The sequence below is a fragment of the Zeus faber genome, assembly GCF_960531495.2.
Source record: "Zeus faber genome assembly, chromosome: 8".
NCBI lineage: Eukaryota > Metazoa > Chordata > Actinopteri > Zeiformes > Zeidae > Zeus > Zeus faber.
The window spans coordinates 7,544,362-7,556,601 of record NC_137195.1 but is presented as its reverse complement, the minus strand read 5'-3'; the positions used below and the strand labels follow the sequence as shown (position 1 = coordinate 7,556,601).

The 12,240-nt window shown below is 44.6% G+C and overlaps 1 protein-coding gene across 2 annotated transcripts; it reads left to right on the top strand.

The window, feature by feature from the left end:
• Positions 1–799: 799 nt before the first annotated feature.
• On the top strand, positions 800–11,429 carry LOC307233947 (ubiquitin-conjugating enzyme E2 E1). 2 transcript variants are annotated; one of them, XM_080005426.1, is made up of 6 exons: positions 800–868; positions 3,014–3,194; positions 3,780–3,830; positions 8,485–8,617; positions 10,340–10,487; positions 11,154–11,429. In XM_080005426.1, exons 2-6 carry the CDS (start codon positions 3,043–3,045, stop codon positions 11,249–11,251), a joined length of 582 nt encoding a protein of 193 aa, XP_079861552.1. In that variant the 5' UTR covers positions 800–868; positions 3,014–3,042; the 3' UTR covers positions 11,252–11,429. The 2 variants fall into 2 exon arrangements, with proteins under 2 accessions (XP_079861552.1, XP_079861553.1); XM_080005427.1 differs by lacking the exon at positions 800–868 and adding an exon at positions 2,569–2,627.
• The last annotated feature ends 811 nt before the right edge of the window (positions 11,430–12,240 follow it).

The following is a 12,240-nucleotide window of genomic DNA, read 5'->3' as shown; positions in this document are numbered from 1 at the left end:
CTTCATCAATTGTGTATTCCCAATTGAAGACGTGAGATGAGTTCAACTGTCACCACACACTGTGATTTAAAAACAAATGGAAATTGGAAGAAATAAATTCAGGTGAGGCGTGCATCCTTATCTCATCTTATCCTGGATTGTAAACTTTTGAAAATGTATGTACCATGGTTTGAAAAAAGACACGGAAGCCCGACGTTAAAAGATCATATCAAAAGCAAAAAAAATCCATCTGCTTTATCCGTTACCATATCAGTATATTAAACCAGCACCGTATAGACTATCAAATGTAAATATGCAGAAGTCTATAAAAATGTTTATTTTATATCATTTATTTTATATATTACATAAACAGGTTCATTGTATGTAGTTAATTTTTTTATTGTTAATGAAACAAACAGCCAACAGTTACTGTTTAGGTCTATCCATCTGTCTGTCTGTCTATCTGTCTGTCTATCTATCTATCTATCTGTCTATCTATCTATCTATCTGTCTATCTGTCTGTCTGTCTGTCTATCTGTCTATCTATCTGTCTATCTGTCTGTCTATCTGTCTGTCTGTCTGTCTATCTATCTATCGATCTATCTGTCTGTCTGTCTATCTATCTGTCTGTCTATCTATCTATCTATCTGTCTATCTATCTATCTGTCTATCTATCTGTCTATCTATCTGTCTGTCTATCTATCTATCTGTCTATCTATCTATCTGTCTATCTGTCTATCTATCTGTCTGTCTATCTGTCTATCTTTCCGTGGAGGAGCGGCTCTCCAGCCGCCGCCGCTGTACTTCCGTTCCGCAGGAGGCGAGTTGAGGCGACAGGCACTGAGGCACCAGCCCAGACGGTGGCGGAGGTCCAGACACAATAGAGAGGGTGAGTTCTGTCTAAAACAAAAAACAACCCAATAAAAGGTTGTTTGTTTGTTTGAATTCGTGGAGGGTCGAGGATTCGATGTGATCGGGTTCTGATCCAATGTGCTTCGTTTGTTGTTGAGATGGAAAAGTAAAACGGCAGCGGATAAACAAGGACGCTCCCGGTCGGTGGGTCGCTCCGACGGGGCTCCGGCTATTTGCTGGATCGGGACGGCGGTAGGGCTCAGTCTATTCAGGTCATCATTGTTTAACACCAGTCCTAATAATGGACATCATTTGTTGTTGCTTTTTTGTTGGGGTTTTTTTTTTGGGGGGGGGGGGGTGTTTTTCATACTTTGGAACACAAATGGTGGATTGTGGGGGTAATAGCGAACAAATAGCCCACGGAGCCACCGCTCCATTCGGATCACAGCGAGAAGATGCTCAGCGGGCAGAGCTGCCCCGCTGCTTTCCAGAGAGTAGTCGGACCCCACTCGGGCCTGGATCCGTGTTCGATGGCTAACGTTTGACCGTTTGGACATTGCTAACGGGTGATTAATGGTGACCCGCGCGCCGGATTAGAGGAGGCGGACTAACCGGCCTGTTAATGCAGTTAATGTCAGCCCCCGCACGGGGAGGCGGCGGCGCGGAGGTTAGCTTGCCAGCTAACCCCATCGCAGGGAAGGGAAGGGAAGCTAACTGGGGTGATACTGGTTAATGATGCGTTCGAGTCGGTTTGGAATTCACGGATTTGAAGCCACGCGTTTGCCCCGAACCGCGACTCGGAGCTCGCTCCAAGGTGGTCGCTGCGGTGTTTCTCGTTATTTTTATTTATTTGTGTTTATTTTTTCAATGCTATTATTAGCCCGACCGCTCACATTCTGCTATCAAAACAAACAAACAAACAAACAAACAAAAAAAAAACCAAAACTGATTTTATTCATATTAAATCTATATTTCAATCGTTATTTCATTTTTTTTTTTTTCGTAATATCTTGTGAGTAAATGGATGATGTATCAATTGAGCGTGTTTTGAATGCGTAGGCCGTCAAAGGCAGAATGTCGCTCACGGGACCAATTCGGTGTCATGAATCAAAAAATCTATATTATAAAATAAGTACAAATGGGGGAAGAAAAAAAAAAAAAAAAAAGGTGAATAAATAGTTCAATCCACCCGCCCCTGTCGAGATTTTCAAATGTTGTTCGTGCTGCTATAAACTATGACACGTTACTGTGGGTTTCCCCAACTTTTTACATGAGACAAGGTACGTTGGTGTATTTATTAGCCCGGTGTCACGGCAGCGCTCCCCTGAACACATGGGCCAGCACAAGAAAGTCATAAAAATAAGTAATTCTCATATATATATATATATATATATATATATATATATATATATATATATATATATATATATATATTCCCGTGCCACAAATGTAAAATCTAAAAATAGGAATATCATTTTTATTTTTTTATTTTTACTTTACGAGGCCGAATGTGTTCTATTTGCTTTTCTATTTCTATAAACGCGGAGGTTTATCATATTTAAATAAATACTTAAGTAATATTCAGTCAATGAGTCATTATTATTATTATTATTATTATTATTATTATTATTCCCCTCCAGCGATCATTAAAGTGATAAACTATGGCAATGAACTGTTTTTTTGCCGCGCTCGTAGGTTGTTACAGGCTGTTGGTGACATCAAGTGGGAGAAATCCGCGCGCAAAGCAAAAACCCCTGAGTTGACATGTAGTTGCCAATGGAAAGCTGATGGGAACGGTATTGTATTTCCAAGTGGGAAGGTCATAGTTCACATCTCCACCACATGACATGAATGCAGCGTGCCCCCCCCCTCAGTGCGAAACACACACGCCTTCAATTAGAATAAGTACATTACCCACAGTAAGATTAACCAAATTAAACCATTCCGATTTAATTATCACAAATGGCAAGCTATTTCTTCAACATTCCGGTTTTTTTTGCCGAGGATTTTTTTTTTTTTTTTTTTAATGCCTTTTCCAAATTCATCAATTTCCATCTCCTTGAAGTGGATGATGGATCGTGGAATCCATGAGCCTCTTTGGTTTTGTGGAATAAGGTTTTGTTTTTTTGTTTTTTTTTGTCCACGTCCTCACGCAGCTCGTTTTCAATGCGCGTTTCCCCAGGTTCCTGCTCTGCCCCATTCCAAAGCGGTATGTCGGATGAGGATTCACGTGCCAGCACCAGCTCTTCCTCGTCTCCCTCCTCTTCCAGCCAGAACCGTCAGAGAGACACGCCTTGCAAGAAACGGGAGAGCAAAGCCAGCATGAGCAAGACCTCCAAACTGCTTTCCACCAGCGCCAAAAGGTAGCCGCAAGGGGTCGGCCGGGGCGTATTGACCGGGCCGCCCGTGTTGCCCCGCGGTGTATAATCGAGTCTTCCCGGACCTAATCTGTCGCCGAAGACTTTGTCACCGTGACAAAATCCCTCTACTTTGGAAAGCAGATAACGCTGGAATTCCAATTTGACGGAAGCAACAGCCGCCGGCCGGGGTCCTCCTTTGGTTTATTCGGATCCTCGTTAGTTACAAGCCACGCGGCAGCCGCTGCTCCTTGGGAAGCTTCATTGCCGGGCTTCCTTTGTTCCGTGGTTCTTTTAATATATCGTAAGATGTTATTTATTCAGCAAGTGTCGCTGAGATAACGGCCTCTTTTCCAGGCGAGATCTGAGGACAACGGCTCATGAAATTCATACAAGCAAATAAACTATTAACACTGACAAGCCAGAGCCGTGGCGTCCGATGGGAGAGGAGCGGGCCACAGCGCGGGCCGACGGGGTCTCCGTAATGAAGTGTTTATATGATAGTTGGTCGTATCATGTTTTGAGGTCGTTCACGTCTTTATTTGATGACGGGCGTATTCGCCGGTTTGATTTGTGTACTTTTCTGTGCAGGATTCAGAAAGAGTTGGCGGACATCACGTTGGACCCTCCGCCAAACTGCAGGTGGGTTCCCGACCCCCCCCGGGGTCCGCTCGGTCCCGCCCGGTAGTTGGTTTTCGTCGAACGGAGCCGCTGACAACAGACGTGGGCGAAACATGCCCAGGGCGAGCGCTCGGTGCTCTGATTCAGTTTAAGAATAAAACGCCGTCGGTGCGTGCCGCGAGAAGGAGACGCACACAACCCAAACCAATGAACAAATTATTTATTTTTAATAAAGTTAATGACGGAGAGAGAGATTTAGAAGAAGAAGACGACGACGACAGGCAGATTGAGAGGGACGCTATCAAACTGTCACCTTTGCTTTGACTGGGAAGAAGGAGCTCTGCGCTGTCAGGCGTGTTTATTTGAAGAAGGGATTAAAACTTGAACTCTCATTACAAATGAGGGAACGGTTTATTGGAGGGAAAAATAATGACGTGTTTATTTGACTTGATTTATTTGACTTGTCTTCAGTTGATGACATGTTGCCTGTGACTGCACAGACATTAAAGTAGAGCATCACGAGGGCAAGATGCCCATGGTAGGACGCATACAGCTTTAATAAACAGCAAAATTACACTTTATTATAGAGAAAAGATGTGTTATGTAGGTATGCAGTGTTTATTGTACAAGTGCTGTATAGAAAAAAAAAATATGTTTTTTGGAATGCAGCCCACACATGAGACACAACGAAAGGCTGAGACGGAGAAACACGTACGACCACAACGAAGTTTCAGTGTGAAACAAAAGCAAATCCAGCACGAGTTTAGAGGACAAACAGCGAGAGCTTTGCCATGATTATCCATATCACCGCGCAGCGTGCCGTGCACCGGTGGCTTAGTGACAACAGAGACCGGGGCGGCTCGTGTTGAGCACCTGTTCCACTCGTCCGCTCAGACAAGCTGCTAAATCCGTGCCCGACGCCCGGGGCGCCGGCGTCACCGCCGCCGCTCGGACAGGCTTGAACGACCAGATTAAAAAAACTTTTGAGATGAAGGATGGAAAGCAGCGTCCCCTTGCCGTGACGGCGGTGGCTCCGAGCCACGGCCTATTTACACCTTGTTTTCACAGTCGTACGCGGCGCTGCTTCCTACTCACCCCTCAGAGGTGTTAACACCCGGCCCTTGAAGCAAGTTTAACCGCGCAAAACAACACAAACGCTCTATTTTCCAGTGGTATCGAAGCATTTCCTTTTGAAATACACCGCCCCCCCACCCCCCCACAAGTAGTTTCTTAAAAGCACCGGCGTCGGTGCCTGTTACAAATGGCTTTTTAACAACGGTGACTAAACAGTCATGCTTTGAAAGTGATGTCAAAGGAAAGTCAGAAGTTGGACAATGTGTCCAGCTAGGACCACGATGATGATGATGATGATGATTAGACAAGCGGCTTGAACCTTGCAGTCTTTAGCTCTGTCTCAATGTGTGAAAGGACCGAGTGTACAGCAGAGAGATCAGTAATATATTATATTGTAATATATTATTATTATTATGTTGGCGTTGGGTGTTTTCGCACAGAAGAGTTCTGGAGACTCCCTGAAGGGAACTAGCAAGGTCCCCCCAGAGCTAGAAACCTTCAAGGGTTTTGTTTTCTTCCACTGGTTGTATTGGCACCGCCAACAGGAGCTCTGAAGTGACGTCAGCATGAGCTCCTTGTTCTGTGTTGTATTTACTCTGTAACCGTCACCGATTTCACCTCCTCAGTCCACCAAAATTAATTAAAATTATTAAAAAAAATAAAATAAAAATTGAGTTGAGAAATAAGCAAGCCAGCTGCTGGATCTCATCATCATCATATCATAGATCTGCGAGACCTAATTTAAAAGTATGGTAGGGATTGTTTCTTTCATTCAATTTACTTTGCAAAATAAATAAATCTACAATAAAAATACACTTTATTTATTTTTTATTTTTATTGGTTTATTTTTTAATTACGGCTGAGTATACCTGGGCTGGTCTCCACCCAGAGCGATGCGACTCCACCGGGTGGACTGTCCTCGGTCCGAGGGAGCGTGGACTTACGTCTGGACCCATCACGGCGCACGTACTTCACTCAAAAGTCCCGCAAAACAGCTCTAAGAACAACCCTCCTTCCTGGTTCCTTCTGTGCGGACACAACAAAAAAAAAAAGAAGCGGGGCACGGTTCCCCCAAAAGTTCTGAGAACGATGAAAAAGTTCCTGCCGTGCGAAAACGCCCATTTATGCCAATATATCTTACAACCCCCGCCCAAACACCACCTGCTCGCTGGAATAACACCGCTGTGTGTTGTTCTGGATTATGGAGTCCTGTCACGTTAAACATCGGAATCTGAGCTGCCTTCTTGGAACCTGGTCGTTGTGGAGGGAATCAAATGCTCACATTTCCCCTGACCATGTCGACCACAGGCCGCTGCTCTACTTACCGTGAAGAAACCGGCGAAGCATGGAAATGAAGTAATTCAACCGTTTCGTGGAGGCAGGACGTCGACTTGTTTATACATCGAAGAAACGGAGTCGCTGAGGAAGCGCCCGCTGGCTTCGTGCGAATGCCTTTTTTTTTTTTTTTTTTATGTTCAGCCACTTGAAAGTCCTGTTTCGTTTCCTTTTTTTTGTTAGATTGTGATTTCAATCGCGTCTTTAATATCAAGTTAATAAGCTCCAAGCGGCTCTCTCTCTCTCGGGGTCCGTTCCGACTTCAAACGGAGCGGGCGCTTGTACCGAGACTCTCCAAGAAGCCCCCCCCCCCAAATCCACAGTTTCAGATCAATAATATGATGTCTTGTAGTCGCGATCGCAACCTCCCCGGGGGGTGGGGGGGGGGGATTCCGGACCACATGTTGGGCGTGCAAGACGGATGGAGGCGGCGCTGCTTTGAGGCGAATCAATACGGATCGTGACGCGGAGGGTTCTGCCGTGAAGGGAAGCGTCTCCTGGACGACGCCCGGGGGAGCGGCAACTTTTACCGACTCCCTCCGAGTTGTGCTTCCGAGTTTTTTATTTATTTTATTTTATTTTTTATTTTATTTTATTTTCTCGACCGCCGAAAATAGTCTGGAGCATCCGCTTGCCGGCGGTGCCTGGAATGATAGATCTCAAGCTCATTTGCCCACATCAAGGCTTTGAACACGTTCCTAAAATGCTGAATGGTTAAATGGTACTTGTCATGCTCCTTTTTACACGAGTCAATACAGGTCAATGAGCCAATACGGATCTCTTAGACAATGCGGGTCTCCGAGTCAATGCGGGTCTCTGAGGTCCCCAAAACATGTTTTGGAAGTTTGCTGGCAAAAAGCGTTCAGATAATGCGTTCTAACCACTGTAACATGCCTCTAAAACCCTCTTATTCCAAAACGGGCTGTTTTTTTTTTTTTTTTTTGTGTTTTTTTGTTTTGTTTCGTTGTTTTTTTTTTTTTTTTTTTTAGTCTGTAAACTCTCGCCAACTTCACCTTCATCAGTCCACCAAAATCAGTCCCCGAACAAATTTGAGGCGAGGAAATAGTCGATCCAGTTGCCGAACCTTCACTCATATTGGATCTACGAGGCCTCGTTTTAAAAACCTCGTTCCGACTTTGGCTGCCGTGCTCCAGGCTCGAGGGGCAGGCGGACGCTGCGGCCCCCGCGCGCCGGGGCTCTGGCACGCGGGGATTGTTTGTTTCGTGTCACGTCAGAAAATAAAATAAATAGGCCTACAATAAAAAAAAAAACTCGCTATTTTTATTGGTTTTGTTTGGAGAAAGGCCGATCCCGCTCCGCAGCCTACATTCGATCTACCGCATGAATACGCTATTATTTATCTATTTATATATATATTATTTTTAGAGAGAACTATTTTGTAATACTTTTTCCACCGTCTGCAGTTTCCTCACGGACGGTTGGTGTCAATTCCTCTTTCTTATAAAAGATTTGTTTGACTTACTCGGACGGGGGCGGTTCTCATTCCGCTGAAGCCCGGCGTGACTTCTGACTTTTGGGGTTTTGCCGCCAAGCGGAACGGCTCGCTCGCCGTCGAGCGGCTGGGTTGTCCCGGCTGTCTTGTTTCACAGGCTGTGTGTTGGTGGTTCCGTCAGAGACGCCACACGTGAGCGCACGCAGCCAAAACGTCACTTTTACAGAGCGGGTCCCTTTTTAAGAAAGTGCCGGCTCACCAGACCTTCCTGGGGATTGGATTTTCCTTTTTTAAAAGCCTTAATGTTTAGAGTTCATAGTCTACAGATTGTATCGCGTTGTGTATTTGCAGCCAGAGTGGCCGTCTCTCTGAGGTTTTCTTTGCCTTTTATGAATCTTTATGCATGGGTTGGTAATAATGCTTAGAATTTTCCGGACGTCCCATTGGGGAATTGCTGGAAAGTCAGGAAATTATGTTTTTTTTTTTTTTTTTTTTTTTTAATCTACAAATCCAACAAATTTTCTCGGGGGGGGGACTTGGAAAAAAAACATAACCTTCAGGCAGAGTATGAGTACTGAAATCAGTTTTATTAGACACTGATTTTGGAGACCCCGTGTCGTTGGGATTTTCGGTAAACAATTTATTCGCAGCTTTGTCGAAACACAATTTGATACAGAATGAAACTCACCAGGTTACAAATATGGAACATGTGTTTTGAGGCTCAAAACCATACCAGATGTGTGCCGCCGTGATGTGGAAGTGGCTTTCGTCGGCGTGGTGGTTTGACTGGGTGTGGATTCCTGTCCCCCGCAGCGCTGGTCCCAAGGGAGACAACATCTATGAGTGGAGGTCCACCATCCTGGGACCGCCCGGCTCCGTCTATGAGGGAGGGGTCTTCTTCCTGGACATCGCCTTCACCCCTGACTACCCCTTCAAGCCCCCCAAGGTTTTTAATGGAGTGGCCTCTAGGGCTGTCGAACGGTGGTTCGATACTCGATGCATGTTATTGGAATTCAAAAAATAAATAAATATATATATATATATATATATATATAAATAAAGTGCATTTGAATCTGAAAATTAACATTCGGGGGGAAAAAATGCAGCGTTTGAGCAGGGTGTATTTTTTATAAGAACTGTTCCACATACATACCACACACATCCTCTCTGTCCGTGCGTTTCCACAGCTCCCTCCGTCGCTTTCAGCCAGCAACACTCTTTTTATTTACTTTGTTTGGAGAAAAGACCGGGGCCCAAATAACTTTTAAAATTGTAATAGATATTTGAATATTTTCAAACATATGTTTTGGGGTTTTTTTTGGAAGGACTTTTCAAATGTTGCGAGTTTTGGCCAATGTTGACAGCCCAAGCAGCTACACAAGGAATCTGTTGTCTCTGTTGAATAGCCTTGCATGACTTGTTTGTGGAAAGTAATTTTTTCCTGATTACGCATATCAAGCACATCAAGCACATCAAGCACATCAAGCACATCAAGCATATCATGCTTGGTTGACGCAGCTGCTTTTTAGGGATTGTGGTTGGGCTCTGAGTTTGGGACACACTTGGTCTATTTTTCTAAGTTGACAACCCTATCTTGTTTGTGGTGAAAACAAATCCCAATCATTTAGCTTTAAAGAAGGCCTGGGGAACCTTGTTCTTATTTGTGCACGGTTAATAATTAGACGTAAGATGACGGCACAGAGCACTTGGAACTCGCAAGTCAATTGCAAACATATTTACGTTTTTATTTACATTACTTACATTTACATATTTAGCATGGTTTGCTGATTGAATAGATGACACTGAGTACATTTGAGCTTAAACTCAACATGCCTTGCATTCATTTGAAGATGTCAGTTAAGGGGGGGGGGAGTTTTCCTCATAAGGTTTATTGATATTGTTTTGCAAATTGCTGTTGAATAAGATATGACCACTGTTCAGTATCTGTTCATTCTGCCAAGTACATTTTCATCTACAAGGAGCTTGTCGTGGTCAGGATCGGTGCGTTGCTGTGCAGACGATTGGCATAAAAAGCTTAACAGCCTGGGGGTAAAAAAAACCAAAACTGTTATAAATTTAAAAAAAAACTAAAATCAAAAAATATAACTCTTATATCAGTTCTAGGCAACACCCGGCGGGCAGGGCGATTCGTTTTCTTCACAGGCATTCCTTTCTATTCAGAGGTGCAGAATGTTTCCCAGCCACTAGAGGACGCTCGTCACTTGCAGAACTATGACGCCCCCTGTGTCAGCGCTCGAGCGTGACACCAGTCTGGACACATTACTTTTCCATAATACAGTAATAAAGTATGACTTTTTAAAACAAACCTTGTTTATTTTTCAACCCTGGGATACAATTTAAAATTTGTTCGAATTAGGTTGGCATTCAGTTTCCCCAATAGTGGAGAATATTATGTTTCCAAAAACGCCCACTCAAATAGAGGGGAAATAACCTTCCATCATCCTTTTAGTTGTCAAGTACGAATGAGTGACTGATAACATGGTTTTAGCATTATATTACTTAAGTGAATGGTAATAACTTGTTCTCAACGTTGAAATAAATGCAGTTTTGATGACAGAATCACTTGAACAATGACAAATGATGGAGGCTGTGGTATGACACAGAAGTACTTTTTCCACTGAGGTCCTGTGTCTTTGTGCTTCTCCAGGTGACTTTTCGTACCAGGATCTACCACTGCAACATCAACAGCCAGGGGGTGATCTGCCTGGACATCCTGAAGGACAACTGGAGCCCCGCCCTCACCATCTCCAAGGTGCTGCTGTCCATCTGCTCCCTGCTCACAGACTGCAACCCAGGTAAGGCGGTGGGAGGGGAGGGGCGGGGAGCGTGGGGGCGCTGCCGCGTCCGTCCCCGTGGTCGTCACGGGTCCCGCGATGCCGACCCGAAACCCTGTTGCGCCCGGGATCCAACTGCAGCGGACGATTTGGGGGAAAATGCATCGATAAATGAAATACACAGAGTTACAGAACCGAGCCCATGCATGTCCAAGGGGGGCGAGGGATCCGAGTCGGGGAGGGTATTTCCTGGATTGATAATGATGACACTGACGATTAAAGTTGAGTTGTTTTTCTAGCCTGTCGATGCAGGGTGACTTGGGGGGGGGGGTGGCGGGGTTAGAATAAAAGAAAGATATAAGGATTTAGCGAGAGGCGTGCACCGCACCTCCGCAACCCCCCTCCCACACAGACCCGACATCCCAGGCGATAGAACGCAACCAGACCCCGAAACCCAATTGGGCATCATAAAATTGGACCCCGTGAAGACCTCCGGGCTGTAAACGCCGAAACGCAGCCGTAAATTCTGCTGCATCTAGCCGCCTCACCGCTTCCCTGAGCCCTTAAGGGGAGGGAGAAAAAAAAAAAAAGCTGTAGATATCCAACGTTTTTTTGCCTTTTTTTCGGCGATCTCGACCGCCGGCGTCGTCAAGCGTTCTAACCCCGCCTCTCTGCCCCCGCCCCCAGCCGACCCTCTCGTGGGGAGCATCGCCACCCAGTACACGACCAACAGAGCCGAGCATGACCGAACAGCCAGACAGTGGACCAAGCGATACGCCACATAAGCCGGCGGCGGACGGCGGCGCGGGCGGGGGGCTGGACTCTGGGTGGTTTGTGTTGGGGATTGTTTCTATCTCAGATTTTTAATACTTTATTGTCTGGTATATATTTTTTTTTTTTTGCTTTCCTGATTAAGTTATCTCCGCAAATATGGTAATAAAGAAAATCGTGAAAAAAAAGAAACTGTCGTCGGGAAGCCTTCTTTTTATAGTTGAATAACCTTCCGACTCTGCAAGATCTCATTGAAGCTAACATCGAAAGCGCACGCTGGTTTGCAAAATGGCGATACCATTTTCAGTCTTTTGACATTTTAGCTTGGTTAAATAAAGAAAAAGCTCAACAATGCACGCTTGGTATGAGAGGAACAACTCCCAGTTGATTAATGAGTGGTGTTCGTTCCTCCCTCAGCAGCTTCCTCTCCAGGGTTTACTAAATGCCACACGTGGTGAAAAGACAGTTAATTCACTTGTGTTTGTAAAAATAACTAAGTCAGCATCTCTTCATCCATCATCTGGTACATTTGGCCACACTCGTGACAATATAATTCTAGGATTTGGGTGGTAGGGGGGGAACTTAATCTATCATCCCTAAACAACGGAGTGTTAAGGGAGTTGGGAGTGTAAGGGTGGTATTTCTAGTTAAAGGTATGTTACAAAAAGTTGTGAAGAGTGCTGGCTGTTAACGCGTTTCCCCAAAATTGTGAATCTTCTCAAATGATCTTGAACAAGGTGAGTTGTCGGTTTTTGGTTCGGAAAAGTTACCTTTACTGTATAAATAAACATTTTTTTGTTGAATATCTAATGTTCTGCTGTTCGCCAGAATTGTTTTTTTATTGCTGTGTTAAATGGAGGTTATTTGGTCCTATTACTCAACGTCCAAGTAATCCGTCTTCCCTCAGAAAGAACAGTTTGCTTCGGTTCGAGTTGAAGTAAACTTTGCAAGCGTAGTTCAAACATTCGTACTTTAAAAATCTACATTTATTAATAATAAAGTG

What these genes read in the sequence shown, in the direction of transcription:
- LOC307233947 (XM_080005426.1), top strand. Translation starts at nt 3,043, where the DNA reads ATGTCGGATGAGGATTCACGTGCCAGCACCAGCTCTTCCTCGTCTCCC. An exon ending in CTTTCCACCAGCGCCAAAAG is followed by an intron (nt 3,195 to 3,779) that starts GTAGCCGCAAGG and finishes TTTTCTGTGCAG; the next exon opens with GATTCAGAAAGAGTTGGCGG. An exon ending in ACCCCTTCAAGCCCCCCAAG is followed by an intron (nt 8,618 to 10,339) that starts GTTTTTAATGGA and finishes GTGCTTCTCCAG; the next exon opens with GTGACTTTTCGTACCAGGAT.